The following is a 20,586-nucleotide window of genomic DNA, read 5'->3' as shown; positions in this document are numbered from 1 at the left end:
ACAGAAGTCAAAAAGGCAACGTGGCTGCCTGCACGTGGCACCCCTCCTCACCGCACCAGCAGCGCTCCATTGTGCCAGAGGGACCGGCACACAGACCTTCCCTGCAAACAGACAATAGAAGGCACACCAAAATCAGAACAAGCACATTACAATAGTGCTTTGGCTGTGTCTGACTCCAGTTACATGTGTAGTCAAGTCCTGAATGCCAATATGAAGGATAAAAAAAAAAAATATTAAAAAAAAAAAGCAAAGTATGTAAATTCAGTGCCTTACAGCACAGAAGCACACTTTACTGTCTCTGCTGCCGATTGGTACACGTCGCGGTTCTCTTCCAACAAGAACCACGTCTGCACTACAGCGTTACAAGAAAGCATAAGGCACGTCTCTCTTCCCTTGTATCTGTTCCAACATGCAGACCCTGGCTGTTATCATCAGCTGCCTACAGTTGATTAATATGCCAAACTGATAGCACAGTGCACCACACGGCAGCCTGACGGCCAGCCTCAGCAGGGGCATCTTTCTGATAATGCTGTAAAAAGTCTTAACTGCTTTATGAAGGCTCAAGGCCTACGTTTTTATTGTGAGATTTCTGGAACTTCTTAACCAACTGCAGCATAAGCTGTACTTCTTAGGGGACACAAGATCCAACAAACGTCAAGTAAGCTTGAAATTAAATACTAACTGATGGCACACAAAAAAAACCCAAACCCACAAACACCACAGAATAACTAAGCATCCAAATTAATGGACTAAGCTTGAAGACATGAGTAAATTTATTAGGAAAGAAACTTATTTAATATTAAACGTTCAATGACAGAGACAATCAAATTTGTAACAGAAATTCAAAGATACTTTATTTCCATTTCTTGTATATCAAGAAGCTAGGAATAGCTTAGTTGTAAAAATGGGATTCATTTTAGTTCGATTCACACAAATACTAAACATTTATTCTTGTGTTTTAAAGTCCAAGAATGAAAACTTGCAATTAAACACTGAGCAAGCCATGTGTTCAGGTTATGTTGGTTTCTTATCTTAAAAAGTCTTAAAGAAAAAAAGGATACAGGACTTATATTCTCAGTAGCATATGTGCTATTATCAACACATCTTTCTGAACTCTGGGAGGAAACACCAGTCCTGAATTAAATTTTATTTAAAAAAAAAATTCTAACTCAACTTTATATTTTTCTACGCCACTACAGCTTTCTTTCACCTCATTTTAATGCAGATCTTCAGTTTAAGCTGTCTTCCACTGTCTTCGCAGGTTCTTCATGTAGCAGTCCTATAATGCAAAATTTTGGGAAAACAGACAATTAGACAGCATTAAGAGCATTTAGTTTACCATTCTTACATATTGGCCCAGTTGTTAGCTGTCATCTTAACTCTACAAAAATGTCAACATTGAACATGACTGACTTTAGAAGCAATAACATAGCATGAATAATTTAATGATCAACATTAAGTGCTTAAGAGTTCCTAGCATAAATAACGAAACTACAGTAACAAATTATGTTGCAAGAAGCTCATTTATCAGCTGTACTCTCCATTGTTAGTTCCTTATTTCAGGAATACAACTAAAGACCTTCTGTAAGAGTAAGAAAGCTATGTCAAGAGTGGGGAAAAAACTTCCAAGTTTTCCTTTTAATACAGCATTTGTATTTCCCATTGTTTAGCTGTTTCATTTCCAACAAATGGTATTCTCAGCATACATTCTTGCCATGAACATTGTAATCATTTGGTGGCATCTGTCTCTGTATTTACATTTGCCTTAGAAGTCTGTTATCAGCCATTCCACTTCTCTGTACTATGGCTGATTGCAAATTCTCCTACACAGTAGGAAATATTAAACACATACCTCTTAAAGACTTGAATTGCATTGAAAGTAACAAGGCGATTATTATGTAGTGTTTATTGCATTTTAAACTCTTTAAAGATATCTAATTCTGGGCAGCACTGCATCCCTACATACAGTTGAAAGAAAATTCCATTCTGTTAACATCAGATTTAACAGTATTCACACAATACACAAAAAGTCCTTTTCACTATCTTGAAAATCAAAACACAACAGTAAGCTTAAAGATTACAGGCAACAGCATTCAAACATGGATGTGGGTAGAGAAAGGAGTACCTGGCATGAGTACCTGCTTAGTTTGACTGAATCCTTGATTTTTAATTTGGCTTTTCATGGGCCGCTCACAACACCAACGCTGTGTGAGGTATGGTAGTCAGCTGCAATAATTCATAAACCCTACACTTCCATCAATCCAATGCTACTGGCTCTCGAGTTACAGAACAAACTGCATTAGAATGCAAGGCAATAAAGCAAAAAAACTAGAAACATCCTTGACAAAGAAATACTAGCAGTTTATATGAAAACAAAGTAGTCCAACATGTGCCTCAAATATTAAGTATTAAAGCAAAAGTTTCTGCTGATGTACCAACACAATATGGACTTAAATACAAAAACAGTTCAACTTTTTTTAAAAAAAAACGATAACAAAATCCCTAAAAATAAAAAAGGATAATTAATTTTTCTATTGTGACTATATTACAAATATGTCCCAAAGAGGCACACTAATGGGGGCACGAGTCTGCTACAAAATAGCTGAGACAAAACAATGTACCTCAAAATGTTTTGCAGGACTACACTGTCTTTTCCTTCAGAAGGTGCTTTAGTATGTCTTCTTACTTGGCTTAGTTCCATCTTCATCTGTGCATACTTACGCTGCACTGTTAAACAGTAACAAAAAGCCCTAATCAAAGTTTGAAATAATGCACTTACCTCTGTCTGATCTGAGGTCATATCAGATCAGTTTTAATTGGACTGAGTGTCACCTTCAGATTTAATGTCTTCACTGGTCCCATTGACCTCATTCTTAGTATCACTCTCCTTCGAGTCTGTATTTGTGTCTTCACTCTGTTTTTCTCGACTACTGGACTTCATACTACTTTTTTTATCATCAGATCCCCTCTTTTCTGCCATGAAAGAAGACATTGACCATGGATTTCAAAGTAAAAACAAACATTGCACATGTGAGATATATATTGCATACAAAATGGGACAATTACTTTCTATAGCAGTAACAGTAATACTCAAGAAATTACAGAAATAGGCTTCAGACTACCATGCTGGAATGGAGAGGGTACCAAAAAAAAGGTAAAAGGGGACAGTAGAGGGTGGGGAAAAGAGAAAGGACAGACCTCCTAACAGAGGCAGTAACTCTGCTGTCAACTGTTGACATATACAAGTTGGGGGTAAAGAGGCAGTCAAGAAGTTAGGTGAGTGTGTAATTATGGTGCATGGCTTCCTTACTTATCATGGGACTCTTTTTGTCCCCAAGTTTATGAGTTGTATGGCCGCCTTTGGTTTACAATTCTCATTAAATATGGTTCTTGAAAACAGAATCAGAAAAGAGTGATGGGATAACGCATTAGCGCATTATCAAATCAATCAATACTTGCCAATTTAAAAAAACAGCAACCCCAAACAACCAAATACTTGGGGAAACAAACAGTATTAAGCACTGCTAGCTCTGAAGGCGGGGATCAGTGACAATCAAAATGCAGTCTGTCACAGAAGCTGCACACTTGTCAGCATTATTATTTCCCAATTTTATACAAACCGCAGCCATTTATAATCCACTTATTAAAACAGCTTGGGGACACAGTTTGGAAGCTTTATAAAAAGCACTATTTTCCAAAGGAAAAGGAAAAGGAAAATGGGAAGGACCCCACAATTTCATCATGAATTGGAAAGCTGACTGATGAGTTTGCTACACTGCTGGAAAACTCATCTTTTCCTCAATAATCTTCAAAGGAAGGAAGGAAGCCAGAAGTAAAAATATTTCCATGGGAAGAAAAACATTCAGTATAAGAGCTGCGTGCCTCATCCGTAAATTCAGTATTTGCAAATTTAATAAAACTACCAATTACTTCTGTATTATTACACACCATAATATTCAACCTTTGATCAGTAAAGACACTTTGGAAAGAAAAAATAAAAAAAAAAATCCAAAAAACCAACCTCTCTGATGTCATCATACAGAACAACATTCATGCTCTTTTTTTCTGATTATTCCCTGCTATCCGGGCAATTAAAATAAATAATATAAATATATATATACACATCCCCAACACAGGAGCACACAGATCGAACACACTGAAAAAAGCTACTTTAAATAATGTTATCACCTAGACTGGCGTAACACACTTTTATATTCCAGAAGACAAAGCAGAAATTAAGCTTTAAAAGAGAAGCAATATCCCAACCTCTTTGCTTTAAAACAGACCACCAAAAGGCAGGGGTAAAACCCCCACACAGAAATTAAGGCAACTGCCTAATGAGCACTACTACTGAGGTTTCACCTGAAGCAGCACATCCAGTGCACGGTGCTTGGAGAAAGCACGCAGCAACGTCAAAAAGCTAACTGAAGAACTAATAATTTTGTATCTGTCTGCCCTCGGTTTTGCAACTCCGCAGGTAGATTGCACTCTAACTAACCTTGTTAAAAAGTCTTCTTTTTGTGTCTTATAGGTATCTCCGATGCACACGTAGATCCACTGAGGAATAGTAGTCTTGTTTCCCCGCAGAGGACTAGTAGTCAGTCCAATAATCTTATCTTCTGTCCTATGTAGATATGGTAGATCTTAATAGCCCTACGGATGTGCAGTGTGCAGGGTTTTGTTCTGTCTTGTTTGTTTCTTGAATTTGGTCAGGAAGGATAATTTTGTTTAAGGTTAAAAAGCTACTATTAAACTGTGGTACAAAAGATGAAACTCTTCTAAAAACTTTTAAGAATAAAATAGGTTTACCATAGCAAACCTCCAGTTTGCCAAGCAGAACTGATAAAGTGTATTCAGCAAATAGTCCAATAACTGAGCTTCTTTCAACTCCTGGAGTATCTGCAAGCGGTAAAGTTCCTCCACTGTATTTTCAATCAGTGAGATTTCTTTCTTTAAAAGCATATACAATTAGTTTGCTGTTGAAACTGTGTATATTATTTCTGCTGTGATCTATTAGGTATAATCACATAATATTGACTTTGCTTCCTGATTCAACACATGCACATTTGTTTGACTGAGTTCATGTGGGCAACTGAGATATATTTTGTGAGAGCCCTTACCAAGATAATGTGAATGGTTTGTGTTCAGAAAATGCAAAAATCAGTCAAGCATAATATCCAGTATTACTGAAGGTTTGGATGTTCTGACAGTATTTGCTGAGGTTTAATCACTAACAGGAAAACATGATCACAAATCAATTATTTTTATATAAGTATATGAATCTAGATTAAGGAAGGTAAAAAGCTAAGTTAAAAGTGGTCTGGAGGCATGTTCCAGTATTAACCCTTCATAAAACGAAGGTACTTGTAGAACAGATGTTTTCCTTTTCTTCAAAAGAAGACCCTATTTATTCCACCTACTCTGAAGTTGATTTACTTGAACAGCAGTTGTGTTCTGCTGGTTTACATTAAGCTAACACTCAATTTATGGCTGGTGGCTCCCTCCTTTAGCAAATGTATCCTTGTTCCTGAAACCCGAGTCAGAAATTGTCTCCATTTTTACATATACTTTTTTCTTACAATCTTAAAGGTCGTTGTATGCCACAGTATTTTAGTGAACAAGAAGCCAGGACTTCTGAATTTTCTAAGTATGACGCTAATGTGTAACAGTAGGGAAGTCTCAGGCAACCGTGCCTTGCTTTTTTTGCCCTGTTAAGATTCATGTTTGTAAAGCAGTTTGAGATTTCAAGATGAAAGGCACTACCACAAGTAGTTACAGCCAGGCCTTTGCTGCTTACTTTTGTAACTGCAGATCAATGGTGGACATTTAGATTCTGAAGCCAATATTCCCAATGGAGCACCAAATGTAGTAAGTTATGTCTTAACTTCTACATTGCTTCCTTTTGTGCAAACAGCAGAGCAGGTAGCCAGCCACATGTTTGGGGTATATGAACCTCTAAAGCTATCTACAATTATCTACCTACAATGCCACATTGCAAGCATGAGGATGTAACTGTGTTTACAGCTTCATCATAGAAATTCAATGCTTGCTTATTAAATACTACTGCTTTTTTTCCTTTTCTCCCCCCCCCCCCCCCCTTTTTTAAGATTTTCCCAACAAAGAGAAAAACACAAACTTCTTTAGCATTACAGTCCTGCTCTAGGGCCTATGTGTGTTTCTAGAAATGTTACATTTCAATAGTCAAAAAGAGTAACTGATATTCCCATGTGGAATTTTCATCACAGCTCATAGCATCACCTTACTGTTCTCATTTCTGGAGGAAGAAAGCAGCAAGCAGCAAATAAAACGGCCAGCAAGGACATCAGTCAAGTTAAAACTAAAAATATTGAGATGCTGAAGAAAGTTCACTAGCTCCTCTATTTATGGAAGGATAAAGGAAATAACTGAAAAGCTGTTAAGCTCAAAAACAGAGCAAATCTGAATAAATAAGAACACAATTATTTATATGCATAGACAGACACAGAATAGTGAATAGGACATTCTTGACTAAGTACCAGAAATCTCTTCGTAAGTATGCAAAAAAGGCACTATATGAGGTAGGAATAAAGTAACAAATGGACAGATACAGGCTACAATCCTGAATCGGAGTTTAAACACTATGCATCAGTTCCACTGCCAGTGAGAAAGCAGCTAAAACCCACTTGTGCTTATAAAGGGCAAAGCAAAATGAGAGAAGACTCAATATTTAAGATGCACCATAGTATAAACCAGAAAAATCAAAACAGTCCAAGGAAGTCAGGCAAGGAAAAGACATGAAGCATTACCAACATCTGGGAAACTAATCCACTGGATAAATATGGAAAAGTAAGGGTAGGGTGAACAGGCCTATGCAATCCAGAAACATGCACATAGCACCTTTCATTCCAGAGAACCTCAAAAGTACCTTAAAAACATAAACCGAATTGTTTCATCCATTACTGATGGTCAGCTTGAATAATGAAGCGGGGTGACTGTTTCAGACTGGACATTTTAGTCAATGCCCCAGCAGAGCCAGTACTTTAAGCCAGAAGTTAGTATTAGATTTGTACAGAAGTTTCAAAAGAATTTTGAAGGGGAAAATTTAGCAGTAACAGTGAATCAATATCTTTTCACAGAATGTGAATCTGTAGTTTTCTCTCTGTAGCTCTTTTTATTCCTACTTAAAAGGTAAAGCTTCTTTCATGAAGCAGTGAGTCACTATCAATGCTGTTGTACACGGTATGTCCTGCTACAAAAGCATTCCAAGGACTAATACAGCATTCTTTTAAGACTCACCTGAACACTGAACAAAGCAAATGTCACTTCATTTGGAAAAAAAAGCCAAAACACAAACCAACAAAAAACCAAACCACAACAAAACCAAAACACAAGAACAAGGGGGAAAGATGGTGGGAAGAGTAGGAGATTGGCGAGAGGGCATGAAATTGTTATTTAGACCATTTCAGAAATTCTGCAAGATTTATCTTGGACGGTATTCATAGATTAGAAAACAAACCCAAAAAACTTAAAAGCACTGTTAAAGGAAAATAAAGGAAACATGATAGTGTAGAGAAGTAATAGATGGTACAGGTGAAAAACCAGCTACCAAATCTCCCACAGAACATGTACCAGCAGAGGGTAATTAGAGAAATATCTAACAGTAGGAATAGAAAATACTCACTCTTAAGAATATCTGATTACAGGCTTATGTTTTTCTAAAGGTAAACAGTAAACAGGTCTTAAAATACATTAAAATCCTCGCACAATTTGTTAAGTGGTAAGCTTTTAATAACTACTGTAACATAAGAGGTGGTCACTGGGGTGTATATATGCACAACATGTGCATTAACAGTAACTGGAATGAACAAAATGCTTCAAATTGGTTAAAAGCAACATACACAGCTTATAAAACTAGATTTGACTTGATGCTAAGAAGGCCCTTCAGTCACTCACTGGAAGACTATGCTTTTGAGACTTTAAAGAAAGATTAGTTTCAGAACTTGATACGAACTCAGCCTTCACACAAACATACCTTTTTCTTTTGACTTCCTGTCTTGTTCTCTCTCTCTGCTTTTGCTTCTGTGCTTGTAGGATTTCCGATCGCGGCTTTTTGATCGTCTTCTGTCCCTACTACGAGACCTATGTTTTCTTTCTGATCTATCATGACTTCTGCTTCTTCTTCGGTCACGGCTCCTTAACATGCAGAGAAAATTTCAATAGAAAATAACAGCTGACATTTACAACTCAGAAGCTAAAACAGTAGCACTTTCTAATACACTGATTATTTGCAGAAAACATGTATGTAAAACAAGCTTTAGCACACTGCATGTAAGTATTTCTCAGAACGTAAGACTGGCTTCACACTGCCTTCTTCATTTACTCAAACATTCAACCACACAGCTTAAAAACATCCAGTACTACGAATCACAGATCACCTTAAGGAAAAAAAAGATCCTGCTCTCTGGGAGCATTTGTCTACTCAAAGCTCCCTCGCAAGACCACTTCCACCACAATGGTGTCCATCTACTTCCAAAAATTGAGAGAAGACAGTGAACACACAGCAAAAACTTGCTTATCCTTAGAACCAGTAAAGCATGCCTCCACTGAAGAGGCAAGAACACATCTGTGATGTGACCCAGGCTAACAGATGAAGTCCCCACAAGATTTTTACAATTTGCAAAGTTACATGAAAGTACATACACACACACACACACACACACACACCTGCTTCGCCTTCTTTCTCTGCTTCTTGATCTTTTGTGATCTCGTGAACGGCTGCATCTTCTGTCAGATGTTCTGCTTGAATGTCTACTCCGTGAACGGCTCCTTTTACGTCTCTCCCTATCACGAGCCCTCTCTTTTTCCTTTTCTTCTTCTTCACGTCGTCTCTTCCTTTCCCGCTCTTCTCTTTCCCGTTCCCTCTCTTTCTCTCTCTCTTCTCGTTCTTGTTTCTCTTTTTTTAACCTGTCATCACGGTCAGGTTCTTCTGTTCTTTTTCGTAACTTTTCCTTAAGAAAAAAGTTCACAGAAAGAAATATGAAGATTACTCCAGATAAATCACTCAACGTAACTTAGCTCATACATTCTGAGGATGTTTCAGGTGTTTTTCCAAACAAAGGATGGCCTACATAGAAGCACTTTCTAAAATCCCTTAACGGAAATCCTTTGTTGTGCAGAACTTTTTTTCCTCGCCATTCTCACAAGAATAGAGGCCACACTACAGTCCTTTACAAAGGCCACAAAAAATTCTCACCCAAATTTACATCTTTGCTTGTATCAAGTGTAATCACACACAACAAAGAATGTCAGTGCAAGCACAATGCTAAGCGTGCAGGGTACAATTCCATTTAATTTCTATATACCATCTTTGGAGTATTTCACCCGCTTGAGAAAGTCCACTGGGCAGCCTTCTATTTACCATAGGAAGCCTCCAAGCAATTTTTAAATATTCAGTAACTGAAGGAAATGCTTACTTTTAAGTCTTCTACAGTAGCTTTTATTTTGGCATAACCCATGTGCTGCTTTCCCATCAAGTGGTCATCTACCCTGGACTGTGCATCTCCTACAATTAAAAAGGCTCCACAAACTTCACAAACTTCCATTTGCTTTTCTTGGGCTGCAAAGCTCTCAATTGTCTGCAAAAGAAAAACATTTGATAAAGCAAAATAAAAGTTTCAGCCAGAAGCCACTGAAGAGATTTAGAACTTTACTGTTACTGTTATCAAATCCTAAGCACTAGCTCAAAGCCGTTATCTGCATGCTCTGTCTTCGGAGCACTGCACCTACCAGGATGAACAGCACAAAAATAGGCTACGTACGCCCATTCCACATAAGCCACAGTGAAGGAGTCTATTAGAAAACACATAAAACAAACCTTATTCTACACTGCAAAGGATTAATACGTATATAGCCTTATCTGCAGCTTCCTTGCAAACTCAGGATTATAGAAAATACAAATGATTTTTCTGGCATCAACTGAAATGCCTGGAGCTGCAGAATAAGCATGTAGTATGTCTCAAGCAATGAAAAGGCTAGAATATCCCATGAAGAAATACAAAAAGGAATGCTGGGCTTCTATTTAAAAGAATAATAAGTCAAATTGATTCAGTTTCAACAGACATACGAGAAATATACTGAAATTTCAACACAAACCCAAATAATGATTGCTGTGCAATGTTCATGAATCATATAGTATGGACACAAACACTACAGCCCACAACATTTAAGAACTTTTAAGAAATAAAACAGGCATCACCATTTCAGCACATTATTAAACGCTGAGATATAATGTCTAAACATAAGCTCCTTTCTATTGACAGGAACTTGCTATTTAACACATTAACTTTGGCTTCTGTAGCTCTCTAACTCAGATAGATGCCCGTCTCCAGCCACAGCCCCAACACAAAGGCTCTCTGTAACAGTCAGATCAGTAATTCAGTGAAATAATATTGCAGAGGCTACATGGCAAAGTTTAACTGAGACCTGAACTGGAGTAAGATGGAAGCTCGCCTCCAGGGCTGCTATGTGAATAGTTTCCCAATTTGTGTGCAGGAAACCCACTTTCAAGGTAGCACGCTGAATCAACACACTGGACTAACTCATTTAAGTGTCCTGTTATTGTCTAATAAATTCTGTGCAGAACTTGCATGCCTTCAATGTTAAGGACAAGGTTAAAATTGTACTGTTGCACCAAATTTTGAATTAAGTCTGACAGATCTAGAAACATTACTTACTGAAGTTGTAGACCTCAGCAATTCTCTCTCTTCCTTTAACTGTTCAACAAGTTTCATCATTCCTTGTGCCTCTTCCACCTTCCCTTCTGAACCTAGTTCTTCAATCTAAAGGACAAGAGAAAAATTCAACTATAATTTTTCATCAAGTAACAGAAGAGATCTCTGTTACATGGGGTAAAAAATCCTCACCTGTTGTAGAAGTACATCAATTTTGTCCGTTAACACCTGAATCTTCTCTTCATTTTTACCGGTAGGTCCCGCTCCCTGCCAAACAATACAAACACATATCATATATATACATATACATATATATATATATATATATGTATATGTATATATGTATGTATGCACAAATGTATGTCTAGAACCTACTAACAGAGTAGACTCCTCAACACAGCTTATTCCACTCTTGCTGAGTGAAGCAAGTTTTAGTCACACAAATTCCTCCTAAATCAACAAAAACATTCAAGGCCTGGCCCATAAAAGGTAAGACATCTGAATTCAAAGTCCTAAATTTAAACTCTGAAGCTACCATGCAGCCATTACGTATCTTTGCAGACACTCAAATATGACTTAAAAGTTCCGTGGGCTCTGAAATTTAACTTCTGAGCCTAAACGCAAGAAAACGTCTCACTTCATCCAGAATGTACTGGTTACTAGTGTCCTCTCTTCCGGAATAGACTTTTATCTACCTCACTCTAACCTCTGCTCTACTCCACAGCCAGTAAGCTCTCTTGACTGGGTACTGCTCCTTCTGAAGCAACTGGACTTTGCACAGAACAATTAATTGCAGCAGCAAGAAGGAGCAAGGCTCCTAGCAGTCAGGAAACTCTCAGAGCACAGGTCACAGTCACTGCTCCAAATCCATCAGAGGACAAGAAAATGAGTGGAGTAAACATGCAAAATTTTTCTCCTGGTCAGTTTAAGCTTTTTCTTAACAGCTGTCTAGTATGCAGTCTGAAACTGAGAGAAGTCGCACAGAAGAATTTATTTCTCAAACTTCCGTAATTCCATCATCACCTGCCAATGGCGGTGCTGGAGTACAAAGAGGTTATTGCCCCAGTGTGGCTGCTGACGGGGGATTTAGCTCCATCAGCTGCTGAAAGACCCAGTGCCTGCTTACTTCAGTAGTATCACTGTGATACAGCTTACTAGTAGAAGGAAGGAAAAATATGCAACTAAACGAGAGAAGGTAAACTGAGGTTAACAGGGTAAAGACAACACTTGACAGGATCAGTTTTCCAGGGTGAACAACAGATACTGATTCTGAGGGAACAGAGAGGGATTCTTGCTGACTGTGGAGCTGCCTGCCTTTTCCATTAGGGCTAGATGCAAACTGCAGGCTAACAGATGAAGAGACTTATCTAACAGAAACCTTCTGGAAAACAATGTATTTTACCTGAAGAGGCTATCTAGAGGAAAAAAGATTCTTCCAGACTCACCCCAGAAGACTGTTGATTCTGTGACAGTGCCAAACGAGCATGGCCTCTTCGAATCCTGCGTTCTACCTCTGCAAGTAAGCTTTGTAAATAGCGTAAGAAGTCTCTTTCATAGCCCACTTTCATAAAACGAGAGCTCTTTTCGTACCTGGTGAAGTATTTTAAAAATGAAAGCTCACATCAATCCATAATATATGAACTACAAATAACAAAACCTGCCATGTTATAAATTCTTACTCAAGGTGACTAGTATACATTTAAATAAATGTTTACCTAAATCAAAAAGCAATTAAGTTTCTCATGGTTGGCTTGCTTTTAAAAATTTTTAAGTGTACTAGAAGCACTATTTGCATTAACTTATCAGCCAACATACTTACTGTTTACGTAGATTTTCATCGTGAATTTTTTCACAAGGACCTAAAAGACCACACAAAAAGTTTAAGCTTACGTTCTTGAATGGTGTTTCACATTCCAAAAACCATTTGTTTGTGCACCGTAACAGAACAGAGCTACAAACACTTCCCAGGGATTTTTATGCTTGCCTTTCTGCTTCCTTTTGCTTGGAGTTTGAAAGACACATTAAAGAAAAAGAATGCCGATATGGTTTAGTAATTATAAAACTAAAGGAGATTCTGAATGACATATAAAGTCTTCATATAAAACAGAATTTCCAGATCAAGTTCTACATTGCTAAAACTACACAAAGTAATACCCTGAAAAACTATGGTCTTAAAAAAAAAAAAACCCACACAAAAAGGAAAAATTACATATGAAAGGTAATTTCACCAAGCATTTTCTAAACTCCAGACAGTATTCTCTAATAAACTGGCTACTTAAAACATTGATCTTCAGAGTAAAATTAGGAGGTATGTGGCCTGAGTTCACAAAGCAGTCATGTTAAAATTCCCCACCTTCCCCAGTCTATCAAACTCTTCAACGGACTTGGAAATTAACAGAGGCAAAAAGCCTGGTTTTCCTAGTCACCATCTCCAAACTACATGTTGTCTGCATACCATCACTTGAAAGCTACTAGTAATTTAGAGATGGCCTTCAGTAATAACTATTAGAGTAAATAAGTCTCTAAAGAAGCTCAATAATGTATACTCAAAAAGAAGTAAGTTAGAACCCTGCCCAGGTAGAATAAGCCAGACTAGAAGCCAACACCTCAAGAGGAAAAAAACCACCTCATACCCTATTATTTAGCTTACAGAAAAAAAAAATTAATAATTTTTCACTTAGAGGAAATAGGATTTGGAACAAATATTGGTGTTAACACATGTCACCAGCAACCCTTTAAAAATAAAAAAGCCTATTTTCAAAGTGTTTTGACAGAGCACTGTACAATAAAAATGTAGTTTGCAAACAAAAGTTCAATTGTAATTACATTTAAGTGAATAAGAATCACAAGACTTATAGACTTACCTAAATCAGAACGGGTATTCGTAAATAATTCAGCTGGGCAAAAGCCACAAAGGTAGTATTTACAAACCTGACAGAAGAGAAGAAAGAAATAGGCATCACTTTTTTCCTCATGAACTTGTCATTTTAGGCAATTGCTTCTATTTTCTAAAATACAGTGTAAAAATGCCCTTTACACACTGCAAGACTTCTGAAAGTTTTACACACATACACCCTATCTTTGTGTTACTTGGTAGCAGTAAATGCTACAAGGTGCACCTAAATGACGAAACATCAAAAATCTTACTTTCCATTGCAATAACAGCATTTCTTAATTTCACAACTAAGTATGTAAGATTACAGGAAAGCATAATCTATTTGTAAATTCAATACAGTATTTGATATTTCCAAAGGAATTAAGTCAGATCAGACTATTAAAAATCACAGTGAAATTCCTTAACTGTGAAAACCTACAAGGGGGGAAAATATCTGCTATGGAAGCAGGAAAGCAAATTCCTCTGAGCTTGTCTGTAACAACTCTTGTGTTCAGCGTTCATTTTTTCAGTGCCACTGGCTTGGAGAACAGGAGCCATCAGCATTCAAACATACAGTACTGCCTCAAGGATTCTGATGTCAATTAAAAGACTTAAGAACACATACAATAACTACACATTCCAATGCTTTTAAAAAAATCCTACTTGAAGAACAACTGGCAAAGAGACGTTCACTGTAACCTGGTTTCCTGCCAACTAAAAAATGGTTTGTTTTGTTTCTACATAGCCTATTTTTACATTAGCAAGTCAGGTTCTTTTTGATGACAGAAAAATACCACCAGGAAGTTAGAAGAAAGCCAACCTGTTAGTCTAGCTAGTAAATACTTAACATACGCTGGGATAAAACTAGCTTTTGTGAAAAAGATTATTCATCCTCAACCATGAGCATGGACTCAGCTAGTCAAGTTGGTCAGGTCTTTAAATTGATTACACAGAAAAATCTCCTGTCTATCTATCAGAACAGCCAAAAAGATAAAATCAGAAATACTTTCACTCCTATCTTTATAAGCCAACTTAAATACCTAGATCTTCAATAGAACCTTCCCCTAGATGTGACTGCCATTAACTAACTTAACTGTCAATCCAAAACTAGCCTCGACATTCTTCTAACATCTTTTATGTTACACCAGTTTCTAGTATTTGGCAAATCTAGTAATAACTACTGCATATTACAACCTAGTTCTAACACTCTCACACATACTGTGGACAAAGATTTGTGACATATTATTTCCTAAGATACATTCTGAAGTATTTTAACAAATAGGGGTGTCACGACAGACCCAAAACCTACCAACACCACCCTGAAGTGCCTGCGACACGAGCTGACCAAATTAGACAGTCTAATTTATTTTTCCATGATAACTGCCAGACTGCAAATGTGACTACAGAAGTTTAAACTGTACTGACTGCTGTACAGATTACACAGAAAAACTATCAAGCTTTCTAATAACAAGCCACGGACACGAAAAACAAACAAAAAAAATCTTTTATTACATAATTTGAATACTTCTCCCACGATCCAAGTTAGGACACTGTGGCACCTATGTGAAGCAACTTCCCAAGAATAGTTAAGAAAACACCACACAAAATCACAACATTTTTTTCTTCTCAGGAAGCAAGGTGAAAGTTAATAGACAAAATATGGTTTCAGAATCTGCTCTTCTCTGAAACCTGCAGTAGCCCTCATTTTAATACCAAGCTGTTTCAAGGAAGCAGTTTCTGGGATGAACTCCTGTACTAGCCAATAGAAATCTAATTTCTCACCATGTTCCCTTACTCCTCCATTTTCTCATCCTCACCACCCATGTATCAGGGTCAGTGAAAGGCACTTCCCCAAAAAAACTTCAGGGGTGGATTAGATAATTCCCTAAAACATAGAGAGCACACTAGTAACAGTCTGATCGTCTTATGCTGTAAAGAGTTGTAGAACATCTTGCATCAGCTCAAAAATTATGCAAACGGGCCTGTACCAGTTTTGAAATAAGTAGCAACAGAAGTTATTAGAGGCAAAAGTATGTTGAAGACAAAAAAACCCAAACCAACCAACACCAGAAATAATTAAAATAATTTTATGAAACAGTACTGCTAGGAAAAGCATCCTCTTATGAGCTGATGGTTACAGCCAAAACCAGTAGTAACTGATACTAAAATACATAACTTAAACATGTGTCATACATTAATTTTTTATATTAAAAAAACACACAAACCAAAACCCTAAGCCACAACACCAAAACCCACACACACTGAAAAGCTACATAATTTTCTCCTAGCTAACTCTGGATGCTATGCTACCTAGTGAATTACTTTATATTCTCTCCTGAGAAGCAGCCTGCAGAGAAATACCTTACAGTCGTTCAGCTAGTGTGTCTGCAGCAATTTCCTCCCGCTCTCATACCTATTTCATTATGTTCTTCAACTGATCTTGCTTCAGCAGAAAAACACTACTGTAGACAATCTTTCAGAATCTCAAAAGGTATCATTCCAGCTTAGCTTCACCATGTGGTACATCGGTCAGTGGCATAAGTAATCAATGATGAGCAAGGATAGAAAAGGCCAAGAAATGGCTCAAGCATCACAGAGTCATTAAAGGACTCAAACAGAGGCAATATACTTCAAATGGCGTTACTCATCCATGGCTTATCAGACAGCTGCACTTACCACAAGTCAGAAGTAATATGGAAATACATTCCGTATTTGCAGAAACAGAGCAATAGGCAGTTTAGCATGGGTATTTACCTATGCAGGTAACAAGCACTTACTCCTTTTTGCCAAATTATTCTGATGACTCCGCTACCAAGAGTCTATAACAGAGAGGAACGTTACTGTCCAACTACTGCAGCAGGATTAGCCATAGCTTGTGTCTCAAAGCCTTCAGGGTCTCACATTTCAGGAAGACACTAGACCAAATACAGATAGGATAGACACTTGGAACTTTCCACTTCTTCATCTCAAGTTCACTAATTCTTTAAGTCTCTTGGAGCTGGAAAAGTAGTATCCTTCATCTCAGACTTGACTAAGCTGACAGCCAAGAATGGCTAGCTCTTCCAGGTTTGTGAACCAATTCAAAGCTTTCCTTTATAGAGAAACTATTGACAGCTGTGTATCATTAATACTTGTACATTAATAGGGTCATCTCCTGCAAAAAATTACGTACGGATGGAGAAGTATCCGTGTAACTGTAAAAAAAATTATGTAAGCAAATTCCTTTAAGCAGACAATTCCTAGTAAAAAGGCTGAGAATAAAGTCCAGCAGGTTGTGGTTCACACACTAAAAACTAAAAAAAAAAATAAAAAAATCCTTCACATAGATGAGTTTTTTGAAACCACTTAAGTTCACAGGCATCAGACATTTTATGAGCAACGCTCAACCACCCAAGACCAAACATAAGCCCTTCCCCCAAACCCCAGGTTTAGAGACAACCTTCTATTACTAATATTCTTCCAAAACAAGTCCTCCCCTCCTCATCCCCTGGAGGATTAAGTCCCGAGATTCTGAGACCAATTTAGGTCTTTGGCATTAAAAAAGTATAACACATCATAAATAGCTAATACCATCAGATCATATTTAAAATACGGAACCTACATTTTGCGAAACTGCATTCTTATCAGAGATGGCTTCTCACAGTCATTTGTCCATAACAGCTTGGCAACCCTTCCCACTTTCTGGGGAACTTTTTACCTTGAAGGACCCATCACAATCTCAAAGCCTTATACAAAGCATGAGTAGTCAATGCTGGGCTTTCTTCTGCTACAGAACAGCCTCAGAACTCTTACACAATCACTGTTTCCACACAAAACTTGTTTTGTATAGGTGGCATATTAAAGCAAGAATGTGTGAATCAAGAGAAGTTACTGTTCCAGAAATATACTTTGTCTACATATATGACAGTAAGCAGAAAGACTAAAATAATTGATACTAGTAACTTCCGCCTGCACAGAAAACAGAAAGCCTTTATGCCAAAACTAGAACTGATCATCTAAGGACATTCTGCAATACCAAAACATACAGCAACTGGGATTTCAGTTTTTAAGATTACAGGCTTCAATCATGTCAAAGTTTTAAGTAAGAACGTAAGCTCTGCAAAAAGCTTTACAATACATGATCAACATGTTTCATTAGAACTGCAAATAAATGCTCAGCTATCATACACTCTGCTTCCACATCTTCAACTTCCACTCCTATGTTGTATTTCATTGCACCTTCCCTTTAGTTTTCGATATCCACCTAGATGCACTCTACAGATGATAAATAGAGATAAGCTTGTTTTGATAACCTTCCATATCCAAAATGGATGAAATGACACAAACCCCTAAACTTTGGTATGAGTACAACATGCTTATCTTGAAAAGACTACATGTTAACATATCACTAATTTTACAAGAAATAACATTAGCACATGTACTCCATCTGAAAAGCAAAACAGCAGTCAGGCAGATGAATGCATGCTACTATTTGAACCTTATCTGTATCTCCTGTCTTTTAAAACATGTCATCTTTAGGTGATGCAAGAAGTCAAACTGAAATATATGTTTTAACAGCAGGGTTTTGGTTGGCTTTTTTGTTTGGGGTTTGTTTGGGTTTTTTTAATGAACTAGTCAGTTGACTACAGGATTCAATGACAACTTTCCTTTCAGAGGCTGCAATTAATAATGGCCCTATAAACTTTATAATAAAAGCAGGAGCAGAGTAAACAGCAGCAATTCTTGCGAGACTGAAGGCTCGACCCCAATACTGTAAATTTGCCATTGCTCTTAGACACAGCACAGCTCTCCTTGTTCTAAATTGTCTAAGGAGGGCTGGGAAGAAGAGACAAGGCCCCATTTCTGAAGCAACAAAACCAAACAGCTTAGAGAAAAAATCCTATAGTCAGTCTCTCCAGTCTAACCCTGAAAAATTTGCTCATTTGAACATGAAGAAAATCATCTGAACTTGATTAAAGAAAACAAGGAAAAAACCAACCACACAAATAAAACAAAATCAAGAAAAAAAACCCAAGTCTCTCCCACCTTAAATAAACCAAAATAATCTCCTTATCTATTCTACCTGGACCACCATGGCTCAAACCATATTTCCAAACATGAATAGCTCCTTGAGTTCAGAATAAAAACAAAATATGTAATGGAACACCTACTTGAATAATGGAATTTGGTTAATAAGAGAAGTCTAGAAATACAGTAAGAAGGTTATGAAAACTTCCTGAACCCACAGTATCCTCCTGACATGCACAGCTTACCTATTAGAACTGCATTTTTCAAGGGGGTGTGGGGGGAGTTCCTTGCACTTGCAACATCTAAGGCAAGACAGATATCTGTCCTTATTTCATGCATTCCAAGACAAATTAAAATATTAATCTGTCATCTTTAAAATGATATAACTCCCATTTGAAAACGTGAAATTCACACCTCTGTGATTTAAGATGCAATTTAGAACAGCCAAAAGTAAGCATCCCTCCCTTCTCTCAATTTAACATCATCCCAAGAAAACGTTAAGGGCAGGAGTAGCTAAATGCTTTTTGCAGCTTAAACCACAGAAGTTCCCATCACACAGGTAATAAACTATCGTAACTGGGATATTGTGTATGTTAAAGTAACTCAAAAATGTATCATGAATGGGGGGTGGGGGGGTGGAAGCAAGAGTGCTCATCTCTCCCAAAGAAGCAGCTACAGGAACTTTGTAACTACCACTGATTTCTTGTGAAATAACTTACAGTACAACTATGATGGATATCACTAAAAGTCATCATTTGTTAACGCTCAACCATACCTGGGGAGAAACCGCACTCCAAAATAACTATTATTTAAAAGCCTTGTTCGAGCTATTTATTGCAGAAGATTAACTAACCATCACATTAAAAAAAATATACGTAAGTACTTCTAAACAATAGTACTGTTTACATTTGTCCTCCTCAAGAGCTGTGGCATTTCTCTGAGTAAACATGGAAGGGATCAAGCTTTCCTTAATAAAATCCTCACTTTCAAATATCTTATGGTTCTTCCTTGTGCTACAACCTCCAGTTAAACATGAGGATGCCTGTACCCTCCTGTTTCCTTCCCCAACACCACGCTCAGGAAGAGATCCAGAGACATTTATCTTCCAAACTACTAACATCTGCCCCATCTCCCTTCCTGCAAGCCAACAGGCTTCTACTCAGGCGAGCAGAATTCCACTATTCCACCCACACAGCTACCAACACCTTGTTTTTCTTTTTCCCCATGGGAGATCTCAGCCACCAACCGACCCTCTAAGGCCCCCCAGCCCGCCCCCCCCGCCCGTTTACCGACGCTCCGCCGAGAGCACGCCACGGCCAGCCCCACCTCTCCCCCTTGCGCCGAAACACAAACACAAGGCCTCTCTCCTCCCAGCTGCCCAAACAACGCCGCAAGCCCCTTCACGCTGCCTGACTATGGCGGGATCCTCACCCCTCCCGGTTCCTCCTCCTCCTCTCAAGGCCCAGCGAGGTTCCCGCGCAACGGCCCGGCCCGCCCCGCGGCCGCCATGTAGGAGCCCCGCAGCCCCGCGCCGACGGCCCCCACCTGCCGCCCAGGCCTGGGGAGCCCCCTCGCCCCGCACCCCTACCCTGCCCCCGGGCCGGGAGAAGCCGCAGGCCCGCGGCCCGTGTCGCTACGACAAAACCCCGGCCCTACGAGGGGGATGCGGAGGCGGGAGGGAGGGGAGAGGCGGCTCCGCTTCACTCACGCTCTCATGGTCCCACCGCACGTTGCTGCGCTTCTCATCCGGGGCCAGGTTTCTGTCCCGGCCCATAAGCTCATCTAGGAGCTGGGCGGCCGATATCATCGTGTCGTCCTGACCGAATCCCCCCTCGCCAAACACCGGCGCCGCCGCCGCCTCGCCTCCCCAACCGACCGCGCCGCCGCTGAGAGTGACAGAGACAAAATGGCGGCGCGGCTCCTCGCCCTGCCCACAATGCACCGCGCGCCGCCTAACCGCCTCTGGGGCCTGCGGAGCGCGGGCCGGGCCTGCCC

At 38.7% G+C, this 20,586-nt stretch overlaps 1 protein-coding gene across 10 annotated transcripts; it reads right to left on the bottom strand.

The window, feature by feature from the left end:
* Positions 1 to 750: 750 nt before the first annotated feature.
* Positions 751 to 20,528, bottom strand: LUC7L3 (LUC7 like 3 pre-mRNA splicing factor). Of its 10 annotated transcripts, XM_080394251.1 has the most exons (13): positions 20,300 to 20,528; positions 13,574 to 13,640; positions 12,529 to 12,568; positions 12,155 to 12,299; positions 10,902 to 10,976; positions 10,713 to 10,817; positions 9,453 to 9,614; positions 8,704 to 8,987; positions 8,012 to 8,172; positions 2,833 to 2,973; positions 2,622 to 2,727; positions 2,139 to 2,204; positions 751 to 1,279 (listed from the first exon to the last, which is right to left on the bottom strand). In XM_080394251.1, exons 1-12 carry the CDS (start codon positions 20,396 to 20,398, stop codon positions 2,180 to 2,182), a joined length of 1,410 nt encoding a protein of 469 aa, XP_080250377.1. In that variant the 5' UTR covers positions 20,399 to 20,528; the 3' UTR covers positions 751 to 1,279; positions 2,139 to 2,179. The 10 variants fall into 10 exon arrangements, 7 of the variants coding, with proteins under 7 accessions (XP_080250377.1, XP_080250376.1, XP_080250378.1 ...); XR_013929255.1 differs by having other exon boundaries at positions 2,139 to 2,727; XM_080394250.1 differs by having other exon boundaries at positions 751 to 2,204.
* Positions 20,529 to 20,586: the final 58 nt, after the last annotated feature.

Source organism: Falco punctatus (assembly GCF_963210335.1).
Source record: "Falco punctatus genome assembly, chromosome: 1".
In the NCBI taxonomy this organism is placed as follows: Eukaryota; Metazoa; Chordata; class Aves; order Falconiformes; family Falconidae; genus Falco; species Falco punctatus.
This window is presented reverse-complemented; position numbering and strand designations above follow the sequence as displayed.